At 30.0% G+C, this 14,215-nt stretch overlaps 1 protein-coding gene across 3 annotated transcripts in view; it reads left to right on the forward strand.

Annotated features, from left to right (window-relative positions):
• The window catches only part of LOC129963834 (apoptotic protease-activating factor 1-like), a 62,581-nt gene that overhangs the window by 14,427 nt on the left and 33,939 nt on the right, over positions 1 to 14,215 (forward strand). For all 3 annotated transcript variants that reach the window (XM_056078407.1, XM_056078408.1, XM_056078409.1), the window contains exons 6-8: positions 104 to 358; positions 6,568 to 6,734; positions 11,332 to 11,458. In XM_056078407.1, coding sequence (XP_055934382.1) covers positions 104 to 358; positions 6,568 to 6,734; positions 11,332 to 11,458 — 549 coding nt within the window. The remainder of the gene's footprint in view (positions 1 to 103; positions 359 to 6,567; positions 6,735 to 11,331; positions 11,459 to 14,215) is intronic.

The raw sequence follows: 14,215 nt of genomic DNA on the forward strand, positions 1-14,215 counted from the left end.
TAAATATAGGTAGTGAATCTGATTCCATGGTTTTGAGTATTAGAATGTATTTATTTTATTATTATTATTATATTCATGTTATGTTTAACTTTTTGTTTTACAGATTCAGAATCGGCATAAAAAATTGATTGAAAAGATTTTAAACTTATGTATCTTGTCAGATGGAAGCTATGATTGGACCAAGTTACCCCAAAGCTACATTCCTTTTACTATTGGTTATCATTTATATCATGCTGGTGAACATGACATGTTGAAAGTATTATATACTGATCTGAAGTTTCTGGAGCAAATAATACTATTGACTGAAATTTGGCATGTGACATCAGAATATTATCGTTATGAAAATTGTTTTCAAAATGTACGATTCCTTTTTATTGCATTATAATTTTAAAATTTTATTGCAAAATTTATCAATTTTTGGTTATTTTATCTGATTATATGGAAACTGTATTGTTGTTTTTATCTCCTTTATAATTAAACTACTACAAGGCAATAATTATTACTCTTACCTTTGCAATATTTCATGTATGCATTTAACTTTTTTTTTTTTTTTGTATGATACAACTCTAATTAGATGGGAAGTAAGTGGTTTGGGAAAAAATCTGAAGTAATGAGACTCAATAAGGAATTAAAAAAGATCATATAAGAAAAAAAATTAATTTATGAAGTTAACTAATTTAAGCTTTTAACAATTTAAATTATAAATCTATAAAATTGCCTAAAAAATCTTACATTAAATTATGTATCAAAATTCATTGCAGACATATATATTAAATTCTGAAGACAAGTATCAGCAGTGATGAAAAGGCCTAGTTGATTATTTGTCAGACTCATTTGCAAAGGATTAAAATTTCATATGCATAAAATTGTATAGGATAGATACATTATTGAATGTATGTGCCCTAGTCTTTTCATTAAAATAATCTTCATATGAGAAAGGATGTCAAGATCATTAGCCATGCTGCCACTATTATTTTCCAATTTGCCTTCCAAAATGAATTTAAATAACTGGACTTTGAAACATCTAAAATCTGTATGTACCTAAATAATTGGGGAAAATTTTCTTGCATAATTATATGAATTATTATGTTCTTTAATTGGTGAGTTTTTTTATAAAATGAATGTAGGACTCAGAAATCACTACTATTTTAGAACGCACATTTAATTACATTTAGGACGATTAGGACATTTAGGATATATATACATTAACATAAAAGAATTGAACATTCAGTAGATTTCGTCGAATACGTCGCGTCTCGTCTTTCGTCCAGATCCGTCTGATCTGCCACGTCTTTTCTCTCGTCCAGATCCGTCTGATCTGCTACGTCTTCACTCTCGCCCAGATCCGTCTGATCTGCTCTCCGTCTAACCAGCGTCAACTCCGTCTAACAACCAGCAGATGGCGCTCGCCAACAGGCGCTCGTCACTACATTCGGCGATCCTGACGTCTCTTTCGACCTCGAAAGTTAAAGTAGAAAAATCTGAAAGAATAAAAAAAAGAAAACAGTATCTGGATAAAACAATAAACATTTTTTTTTTTTTTTTTTTAGTCTGAAGACCATGCTTTCATGAAATCGGCTGCTGTGGAAGTTGTATTTGGTCCGTCATGACATCCAACTTTTTCCACGTCATAGCGATCCTTAGGTTTAACCTTAACAATCCGATATGGTCCATGAAACTTTGGTCTTAGTTTGAGTCCAGTTCCAAACTGCGTCCGTTGTATGGCCACTAATTCACCAAGTTTGTAGATGCGCGCCACTTTTCTTCGTTTGTTGAAACTTTTCCGATTCTCTTCTTGCATCTTCAAAATGTTTTCCCTTGCTTCTTCTCTCATATTATTTCGATCTTCCATCATTGCTTTTGTGTATTCTTCTTCCAATATTTCCTTTAAATGTAAATCAGTTGTATCTTTTAATTTTACACCAGTTAAAAGCTCAAACGGGGTAAACTTTGTACTCCTCGAAACAGTACTATTGATTATTTTTTGCACTGATGCAGCATGTTTATACCATTTGGTAGGATCTGTTATTGAGAGTTTTGATAGAATGGGTATTAAAATTTTATGCATTATTTCAATTTGCCCATTTCCGCGAGGAATTCCAGTGCTAATTTTGAAATGTTCAATATTTTCATCCTGACAGTATGTTTCAAATTCTTTTGAGGTAAAAGCTGAACCTCTGTCTGTTATTATTCTCGTCGGATTTCCAAAAGTAGATTGTTGAAGCTTAAGTTTAGTTATTGCATCCTGAGTAGATGTTGATTTAACCGGGTACAACCAGACAAATTTTGTAAAAGCGTCGACTATTGAAAAAATATGCTGATAGTTCTTATTTGTAGAAGGCATAGGGCCAATGAAATCTATGTGATAAGTACTTAAAGGCAAATTTTCTTTTGGGATGGGGTTAAGGAAACCTTCACCTTTCCCACGTTTCTTATTACAAAGAATACACTCCACGCAATTGGCAATCACACTTTCTATTTTTGACCTCAACTTTGGTATGTAAAATTCTTGCTTTAAAATTTCTTCCGTCTTAGCCACAGCGTAATGTCCTTTATTGTGAATTTCTCGAATAATTTCTCTTTGTAATGCTTCTGGGACTATGAGCAATTCTCTACCATTATCGTATTTGTATAAAACTCCATTTCTCACAATGTGTTCACCGTCTTCTTGTTTATCTATCAAAGCTTTCAATTTCTTAAGGAATTCGTCCTGATTTTGAGCATTGGCTATTTTAGTGGTCACTTCACTATATGAACGAGTAACTACAAGTACTGCGTTTCGACTAAGAGAATCTACGTGTGCCATTTGTTTTCCTGATCTGTGAACAATTTGGTAATCAAATTCCTCTAATTGTAAAGCCCATCTTGCAACTTTTGGTGTAAGATCTCTTTTACTCATAGTTTGTTGAAAAGCGGAACAATCAGTCACAATTTTAAACTTAGAACCCAGTAAATAATGTCTAAATTTTTTTAATGCTTCGATCACAGCCAAAACTTCTAATTCATAGCTACTATATTTTTCTTGTTGTGGGGAAGTTTTTCGACTAAAATAATGAATAGGATAAAACTTATTGTCGGTTCCCTGTTGCAGCAGCACTGCTCCGAACCCCTGACTGCTAGCATCTGTATGAAGTTCTAAAACTGATCCCTGTTGATAGAGATGCAAAACTGGCTCCTGAGTTAAAATATCTTTGAGTTTTTGAAAAGCTTCCTTTTGTTCAGATTCAAACTTAAATGCAATGTCTTTTCTTAGTAGATCACTAAGAGGTTTTGCGATTTTTGAATAGTGGGGTATAAATTTCCGAAAATAACTAGTAAGGCCTAAAAAGCTTTGTACTTGTTTAACAGTTTGTGGTTGTGGAAATTTTTGTACAGCTACCGTTTTAGATACAGAGGGCTGTATAGTTCCGTTTTGGATTCTATAGCCTAAAAATTCTATTTGTGGTTTTAAAAACTGACACTTCTTAAAATTAAACTCCAAACCGTACTCTGATGCAACCTTTAGAACACGTTGTAATTTTTCTAGCCCTTCTTCCTCGGTTTTGGATGGAATAATAATGTCATCCATATAAATCAGTACAGTTCCATCTAGCATCAAATTCCTGAATATCACATTAATGTAACGCTGAAATACACTCGGACTATTGGAAAGTCCAAATGGTACTTTAAGAAATTCCCACTGGCCATGATGTGTTACAAAAGACGTAAATTTTGTGCTATCTTTCTCTACGTCTACATGAAAAAATCCGTTTTTCAAGTCCAAAGTAGTAAATATTTTTGATTGCTCAAGTTTGTCGAGCAAATCTTCTATGAGGGGTAAAGGGTACCGATCTTTAATCATCTTTTTATTTAGCTTACGATAATCAATGCATAACCTATAACTGTCATCCTTCTTCTTGCTTAAAACTATGGGAAAAGAGTAATTTGAACTACTGGGTTTTATTATCCCTTCCTGTAACCATTTATCAATCTGAGTTTCAACGAATTTTTGTTCTTTAAAGGGCAACCTTCGAGGGTTATGACTAATCGGAATATCATCGCTCAATATTATTTTCATTTGCAAATCCGTACTTTTTGTTTTGTTTGGCGAATACTTATTTAAAAGACGATTTATTTCCTGTCTCAACGGTTTTTTTACATGACTCATGTCGATTTCATCATAGTTTATCGAATCCGTTAAATGAATGAAGTATGGGAGAGGATGTGTATTTATTTTATTGCCAGTCTCAGCAAAAATAGGTGCCTGACTGTCTCTTTTCAGCTCCGAGGAACGTAGTGATACGACCTTGACCTCGTTTCTCACCAGCCGGGTGTAATTTATTTGGGCTCTTTTTTCATGAATGATAATTTGATTTTCTTGAAATGAAAAGCTTAGATTATTTAATACGTCCATGCCAATGATTATGTCGTTCGGCATTATTTCTAACACATACACATTAGTTGATATTACATATTCATCAATTAATATATCACAATAAAAAAAACCTAGAGGAGTAATGCTATCTCCACTTATACCAGCTAATTTCACATTATCAGTCATTAAATTAGGTTTACCAATTTTCAAATAAAAATCATAATTAATCATAGTATTATCACTTCCAGTATCAATTAATGCATCACAATTTACACCATTTATTTCAACATTTTTACTAAGCTTATTTACAGTTTTTGGAGAGTTACGAGTATATACTTTATTAGAGAGAGACACTTTAAAATCTCTTTGCGGGCAGTTACTGGCTTTGTGGCCAAAGTTACCACATTGGAAACATTTCAATCCTTTGTTTTTAAACTTGCAATTAGTTGATTTATGGCCAGTCTCATTACAATTAAAACATTTATTATTACTCTTGTTATAGTAATTATCATCAGCATAATTCTTTTGAGCACGAACGAACGGCAATGGTGAATTTTTAGCTTCTTTCGCGATATCAAATTTACTTCTGTTTTCGGAAACACGCCAATTTCTGTTTGTTTCCTTTTTAAGGTGACTTCGTGCAGCTTCATATTCGTCCAGTTTATTAACCAAATCTTCTACTTTCTTTATTTTGGGCAAATCGTCGAGAAAATGATCGCGTACGTCATTTGGTATTTTACTCTTTAACTGGTCAACGACCATTAGCTGCTTTAAATCTTCAAAATCGGTTATTTCTAAACAATTTATCCATTCCTCAAAAAAGTTATTCAGTTCAAAACCGAAATCCCGCCATGATGAAGAAGAATCTCGTTTGTGAGTAAAGAACTTCTGCCTGAGTTGTTCGGAAGTTAATTTAAATCTTTTAAGCAACAGTTTTTTTATGTAATCATAGTCATTAGCTGATGGATCAGGTTCGCGAGCAATTAAATTGACTATATCCAATGGTAATAACCCGAGTAAATAAGAAATCCAGTTTTCTTTTGCAATGTTAGCCCTACTTATTTGCTTCTCAAATAACGAAAGGTAAACACTTATGTCTCCGCTATTATCATAATTCTTTAGCAATTTTAATATATCATACTTAGGCATATCTGATACAGTTAAAGTATTTTCTCTACTTTTTAACTCAAGTTCTAACTTTTTCAAAGTATATTCACGCTCTATCTTTTCGGCTTCGGCTTTTTCAGCATCTAACCTTTCGCGCTCCTGAGTGATAGTTAAAAGTAAGTTTTTTACGAACTCTTCGTCATAGTCTTTCGACTCTGTTATCATTGTAACTAACTGTCGCACTTTGGCATCCTGTGGTGCCGTTAGTTCTAATTCGTCTACTAAAGTTAGTAAGTCGCTCTTTCGTGCTCGTGTAAGAAATGCCATACTTGAGAATAAATCAAAATTGTACTCACAATTTCTTCAACGTCGATCCACACTGCGTCAGTCTACAAGGAGTTGGTATCCAAAAGGTTTATTGTAGCACGTCAAATTGCTCTACGTCAAATTTCACTCCTGTTAGGCTCTTCTTTCGTCTATGTGCCGGTCTTCATTAATATCTCGGCCGAACCCCCATATTTTGTAGGACTCAGAAATCACTACTATTTTAGAACGCACATTTAATTACATTTAGGACGATTAGGACATTTAGGATATATATACATTAACATAAAAGAATTGAACATTCAGTAGATTTCGTCGAATACGTCGCGTCTCGTCTTTCGTCCAGATCCGTCTGATCTGCCACGTCTTCACTCTCGCCCAGATCCGTCTGATCTGCTACGTCTTCACTCTCGCCCAGATCCGTCTGATCTGCTCTCCGTCTAACCAGCGTCAACTCCGTCTAACAACCAGCAGATGGCGCTCGTCACTACATGAATGTGAAATTGAAAGTGATTTCATTTATGTAATTTTACATGTTTTTTACAATACTTTAATTTGATTAATCTTCTGCTTTGGAACTATGCAAGAAGGGAAGGGAAGGAAATAATGGCTTTATCATAAGGTCTTGGATTTTTTTTAGCATATATTTTGAAAAATTTTCTGTTTTGTAAAAAATTTCTGTTCCGTTTTTCCACATTTAGTGCATTTAATGTTTAAATTTATTTTATCTAATGGAATTCTCATTGTCATAATAATTTAGTCTCAAATTATTAAATTTGTAGGAAGAAATAGAAATGTTTGAATATTTTCTCAGAAGAAATGCTGATGCATTATCTGATACAAATAATGATATCATTCAGCTAGCCCTCTTTGAGCCCTCCGATTCCTTAGTTTACAAAAAAGCTAAAGATTATGCTGAGTTGAATAAAGGAAAATATTTTGATTGGAGGTATGTTGTACATTGTTATTCTCTTAATATAATCTAACATTTTTAATTATATCTTTTATGTTTTAGATAATACTTTTTAATAATAAAGGTTTAAAAAAAAATTTAATACGTAATTATGCTAAAAATTGATATTTTCAATAAACATCTTCAGATTAATGTATACCTTGTTAATTTTTCAATAACTGTACACTAAAGTACTGTTTTATGTAAAACATCAATCAGTAGAGGAGACGGAATTTAAGATATTAGATTTATTACCAACTTGTTGGAGAAGAGTACCAAAACTTGAAAGAATCAATGAGGTGTCTATATAATGGTTTAGATATATTACATCGAAAAATATAAGGATACTAAACCGTTATTGCCTTTATATATTTCCTGAAAACTTTGCTACATAAAGAGCATATATAAATGATAGCAATATCTTAAGTTTAACAATATATAAATATACATTCGAAGTTAAAAAAAAACTATTCTAATTTTGTTTCAATTATTATTACAATACAGGATTGTTACAAAGTGTATTTTAAGTAATATTTAATTTTTCTTAGGTGAATTTTTTTTTTATAGTTGATAAATATTTTGAAAGAATTGCAGGCTCACTACAACCCTTAAGTATATATTATTTTAGTTAAATTTGTTTAAGGGAACCGGGACGTTTTTACCTTTAAAAAAATCGATTTTTCAATTTTAGCCCTAAAAAATAGAGTAAATTGTGCTGATTCCAGCAATGTATAACATGTGAATGTTTGAAATATAGAAAGCTCATAAATTAAATCTAAAAAAATGTAAACAATGGTTCCACATCCCTTTTTAAAGGGACTACATTTGATAAGAACACTAAATACGCCATTATTTTGGGGGTTTTTAACATTTTTTAAAAAAAATTTTAGCATTCCATGAAAGATATGAACTACTCAACAAAGTAACTTCAAAGTTTACAAGTTGCGTGAACTTCTATTTTGTTTACATCGTGCTTGTTCTTTTGTTTTGGCTTTCGTTTGTTTTTGATATTCTTGCATTGCTTCGCTTTGATTGTTTTTATCAAATTACATTCATATTTCTAATTGTTTTTCAAAAAACATAAGTAATAAGGATGCCTAGACATAAACAGTTTGGAAAGCGTGGAAATTGCACCGTAATCAGTTTTCTGAAAAGAAACAAAATGTGATTCCTACTTATTGCGAGTTGTTGAATGCAAGTGCGTTGAAAAGAAAATTGAATAGCAGTGAAAATTTGTTTTCGGAAGATGTGGAGTACAGCAGCTATTTATGCTATGAACAAAATACAAATGTCATAGTAGACATAAATATTTTGAGAACACTTTTGAATGCAATTTCAAAATGGAAGCATTGTAATAGTTCAAATTGCTTTGATGTTCTTGAAGAAGTAAACAGTCGCAAAGGACTTGTTACTTCTTTACTTTATATTTGCAAATCATGTGGTTATTCCACTAGTGCGATGACTTCCAATATATCTGAGACTGGTTATGATATAAATACTCGTTTAGTGTATGCATTTAGATGTATTGGAATAGGTAAAACTGCTGCTCATACAGTTTGTGCAGTAATGAATCTGCCTCCACCACCTGCAAAATTTGAACGTTTCAACAATTCGTTGTCTACTGCACTTGAAAAGGTTTGTTCCAAATCAATGATGAAAGCTGTTGAAGGTGCTGTGTCATTAAATGATAATGTTTGAGATATATCGGTAACATTAGATGGTACCTGGCAAAAAAGGGGTCATTCATCTATGAATGGTATCATCACAGCTACATCATTGGATACAGGGAAAGTGATTGACTTTGAATGTTTATCAAAGTATTGCTTCACATGCAAAAACAATTCAAGTAATTGGGAAAACTGCCAAAAAAGTTATGAAGGTTTCTATGGTGGAATGGAAAGCAAAGGTGCTAAAAATATATTTCAGCATTCTGTTTTTACAAGAAATGTTTGCTATGTGAAATATCTAGGTGATGGCGATTCTAAAGGATACCAAAAAATTAGTGATTCTAAAGTGTATGCGAAGAAAATAATGGTAGAGAAATTAGAGTTCATTGGTCATGTCCAGAAAAGAATGGGAGCAAGATTAAAAACCTTAAAAAATAAGCTCAAATCAACTAAGTTAGCAGATGGAAAGAAAATTTCAGGGCGTGGTCGACTTACAGATGCAGAAATTCTGCAAATTCAAGAATATTATGGATTAGCAATAAGAAGGGAGGCTTCCAAGTCAGTTACTGAAATGTTTAAATCAATTTGGGCAATATATTTCCACATGCTTTCAACTATTGCCAAGCCCCAACATGGTTTGAATCCTTTGGGCTCTGACAGCTGGTGCGGATATAACAAAAGTTTAATAACTGGTCAGAAGTATGTTCACAAGCATTTTCTTCCAGATTCTGTTTTGCTGGCAATTAAGAATGTTTTCAGGGAGTTAACTGACAAAAAGCTTCTGTCTAAATGTCTCCATGGGCAAACTCAAAATCCTAATGAGAATTTTAACAATTGTATACGGGAAAGAATTCCCCCAAAAAAAATTTGTAGGGATTAATACTATAAAGATTGGAATTATGGATGCTGTGCTGTGTTTTAATGATGGCGTTTCCAGTGAAATTGAAGTCCTTAAATACTTGGGTATTGCACCTGGACGAAATACATGCGGAGCCTTGAAAAAAATCAACATTTTACACATTTAAAGAAGCAGAAATTATGCACCAAAAAGTTAGTAAAGAAGCTAGAACACTTAAAAGACATAAAAAAAGGGTATCTGAAGCTCAAGAAATGCTACAGCAAGATGAGTATGGGTCTGGAAAGTTTTAAAAATAAAAATGTTTTAATTTACATGTAAATATAAGGTTTTTTGCTGATTCCTCAAAACATCTTTTTTCCAAATTTAGGTACGCTTAGAAAACATTTTTTACATTACACATACATCAAATTTTCTAATATGGTATATATAACCATTAGGCATATGTTAAACCTTGTTTTATAAATTTTTGATCAGTAATATTAATTTTAGGTGATATTTCTATTAAAAATTATCACGTATTTTTGAGATTTTCCTGATATGTGATAGTAAATATTAATTTTTTTTTTTTGAATATATTAAAATGAGAATGAGTTCACTGCAATTATAGAACTTTTGTTTACATATTATACTAATTTTGGAATGATTTTAGACAGAAGTGTGTTTTACGAGCGTACCAATGTGTATATATGTATGTAAAGATTTCCACATCACAACTCATTTTCAATATGTTATGAAAAGAAAAATACTTTAAGAAATAATTATTCTTGAGTTATTTTATAATTACATCATTACACTCTTTCAATTTGTTCAATATATTAATTTAGTTTAAATTTTTACTTGGAAAAAATCTCCTTCGTTTACAACTGAAATGTTGCCAGTTTTCGTAGTCGAGAATGTTGAGAATTTGTATAATCTTACTACTTATTATTAAATTAGTCAAAATATTGTTAAAGTTGATATAATTAATTTATATTTTGAATTGACTCATAATATTTAGTCATTTAAAGATTAATAATAAAAAAAAAACCTTTAATTTTTTCAAAACAAGAAAAGGGGATCCTTATCATTTTCCAAATAAATCAGAATTTCTGTCAGAATTTGTGATGGTAGAATCATTTATACAAAGTTGCAAATGCCATTCAAACCTGTATGCCATATATACCTGTTGGGAAACATTTATTATATTGTCATAGCTGTGTTCTGCTGTTTCACTATTCAATATCTTTCATCAGGCGGTTGACACATTTGCAAATGATTCTTTCTCACAGATTCATCAGTTCATGGACAGCCAGGTCTGCTACCTATACTGTCACAGCTGCTTAGTTTATATTACTGTTAGTAGTTACAACTTTGAGCATTAATAGTAATTATTTCTAAATAAATAATGCTTCTTTTTCCATGCCTCATTTTCTTTTTTCTTTCTTTCTTTTTTTTTTTTTTTGTGTGTGTGTGTGTGTGTACTTTAGTCACTTTCAATCATACTTTCCTTTACAAAAAAAAAAAAAAAAAAAAGTATGTTTTCATAAATTCTACCACACTTAAAAAAATTACCTCATGGTTGTCAAACTACTTTATAAAGATAAAAGCATAATATTTTTTTAATTATATGGCTAATTTAATATTCTTGATTGTGAAATTTGAGCTTTATAAAAACAAGATTGTAATTTTAAATTTATTTCTGTTCACTGTGTATATATATATTATTTGTCTATAAATGACATGGAAATAGTTTAAGAAGCAGAATGATTTTTTCCTCTGCATATTGTTTGCTGTTTTTCTTTTCTTTTCTTTTCTTTTTTTTTTTATCTAAAGAACTGGCATTGGTATTTTTATTTGAAAAGAATTTTTTAACATAAAAGAATGTTGTTAAAATTCAGTTTTAGTTTTATTTAGAAAATATGAAATGCCATTACCTTTTGAATAAAGATTTTCTTATAATTATCTAAATTCTTTTTACTTAAAAAAAAAGTTTGCTGGATTAGTTCTAAAATCACAATTTTAAATTTTAACGTTATATGTTTTTTTTTTTTAATTCTTAGATTATAATTGATTGAAATTACTTTTACAGAAATAAAAGTGAAAGCAATTACAGATTGTTTAATTGCAAGGCAAAGCTATCTTTTAAAGGCATGAAACATGCAACATTCAATCATGATGCTTCATTAGTTGCCTCTGTAGGAGAAATATTTGTAGAGGTGAAGTATTTTCAGTTGTTATTTATGTTTACTTGTTATTACTATATTTGCTGAACATCTATATTAATTACTTTATCTATTATATTAGATGATTTGATTATTTATTAATAGTAAGCATTGTGTAGTTTCTGAAAAAAATTCAATTGTAGTTTATTCTCTAGACATTCATAAATATTTGTTCAGTTTATTCAAATGGTTATTAAATAACTTTTATTAAGTTTTAAAAACATTGATGGATAATTTTTAAATTTTTCTTTGTGAAGGAAATCGTAATCATTTCCAAAAGGTTCTGTATTTTTAAATCACATATTTTGAACGATATGGTTAGAAAGCGTTAAAAAAATCCACTTCTTACTGAATACATGTCCTTTCAAATATTTATAATAGATGTTTTATATTCAATAAACAAAGTGCTACTTTGTTTATTGAATATAAAACATCTCGACTCCTAAATTTTGGAATGATCATTGATCTGTAATGACATAATCAATGTTGTTTTTTTTCTCTTCAGAATATGTTTGGTTACAATTATTTAACTTTCTTGTATCTGTTATATTTGTTGATCTGGTCCATAAAATTAAATTTAATTATTTAGAATGAAATAAAACAATTCATGCTTATTATTTAATTCTGTTTGGCAATAGGTCATCAAAATTATGATGAAGTGATAAATGTTTTCAAAATCAGTATTATTTGCATTTTGAAGCAATACAATGACTATTTTGTGGTTGATCTTGTAATTTTAAAATGTGATCAGTCAAAGATACATTTGACACTTATATTTTTTTTATTGTGCCTATAATCATAACATTCTTTTGTGGAACAAGATTTCAAACTTAGAACCTTTAGTTGCACTAATTCTAGGTTTTATTAACAGATGATCAGGCTTTAAACTTTTTTTTTGAAATTCTTATTTTCTTTAATACTACATTTGATGAATTGATGTTGTCAAATAATAAAATAAAACATTTAAAGTGCTGCAGTGAACATTCAAATATCTATGCTCTGAAAGATTGTAGAATTGGAAAAAAAAAAAAAAAAACAATCTTAAACAGAAAGCTTTAATATCATGCATAGATATTTTAATTTTGGGAAAAGTAAGAGATGATCCACCATTTTGTATAGTTTAAAAAAGTGCCTATGAAGATATTTCATTTAATACATAAATAATTGTCTTGTTATATCTGTGAAAATGATTATAAATGAAGATTTTGTGAAGAGGAATAATAGCTGGTTTCATTTACAATCTTTCATTCCAAATCTGAAACCTTTATTAATTGTCTCCTTTTTTCATGGAGAGCATATCATTATCTATAACGAAAAAACACTGGATGAATGTAATTACTTTGCTAGGTAAGAACTTAGCTTTAGTTATAATTGCAAATCGCCCAATTTACATCAGACTAAATAAGATTCAATAGCATTTTCAAATGTGCTTTATGAATACAAAATTATAGTCATAATGAAACTCAGTATTTGAGGTGATTGTTTTTAAATCCATCCATCACATTTTATATTTCATAAACATTTATAATAAAGATTTATCTCTAAAAAATTAAGAAAATGATAAAAAAAAAATAAGTAATAAAGCATAATAATACATAAGGACAGACATTATTATGTAAGCCTTTAGACATAAGACAAACAACCAAAGAATCTTCATTAAAAAAAATTATCTCATTTTAGAAGTTCAATAACCTCTCACAAAATATTCATAACATTAATTTGCTACAAAGCTAAATCATTCACCATAAGAGTTCAATTCAATTAAATTAACATTCTACTTTGAAGTATACAGGGACTATTTTAAGTTAAATTTTAAAATTAAATTATGGTCAAATATCAGAATCATCACCCTAGTCTCTAAATTTTCATATCAGAACTGTGAATAGATATTTGATCCTAATGGGTTCAAAATGAGGGTAAAAAAATTCTGCAGATATGATAGGTACAATGAAATCTATACCAAAGTGAAGGCTACTACTAAACCACCATAGCTCTTTTCTAAACAAAAGTTTGTAATAATAGTTAAAAAATAAACTGGAGTTTAATGACAGACATAAGCTCCAGTACAATAAAGAGAGAGAGAAAGATTCCTACATTTACTACAAACAAAACTAGAAAAGTAGGTATGACACTGTGTATGTATTTTGCCAGGAATAAAAGTGTGTCTATCTATGGTTAAATCTCAAAATTAACAGCTTAATTATACTACCCTCAATAGAAGAATATTAATTCACAGCCCATACAGTCAAAAATTTTCATGCTCTTCAGTGAAATATTACAACTGCATTTTTAAAAATTAATGATAAGCTTTTAATACAATGAGAATAATAATACAAGAATGAAGCAATAATACTATGGAAATTTTTACATGTAAACTATGTGTAAATTCTAAAACATATTCTCTAAAAAATCCAAATTAATATGTTTGTACTCCAGAAAAGAGATGTTTAAGGTTTTATTCACTTTTATTATCATTTGGCCAATTTTCAAATCAATTCAAATACTTATAACAGTAAGTGTGTGTAAGTGGTGTGTATCACTGATTGGATAAAGAAGCTCAATGCACTTATAACACCTATTGCTTGTACAATTAGGTATTATTGGTGTATAAGTATACATAGGACAATTCCCTGAGTAACTTATTTTTTTTTTATTTCCATTTATTAAAAATGCATATTTAATTGAAGTAGTGCAGATATGGATAAATATACCTTAAAATTGAATAATTTGTTATGTTTCATTCCTTTTTAA

Source organism: Argiope bruennichi, chromosome 3 (genome assembly GCF_947563725.1).
Source record: "Argiope bruennichi chromosome 3, qqArgBrue1.1, whole genome shotgun sequence".
Lineage (NCBI taxonomy): Eukaryota > Metazoa > Arthropoda > Arachnida > Araneae > Araneidae > Argiope > Argiope bruennichi.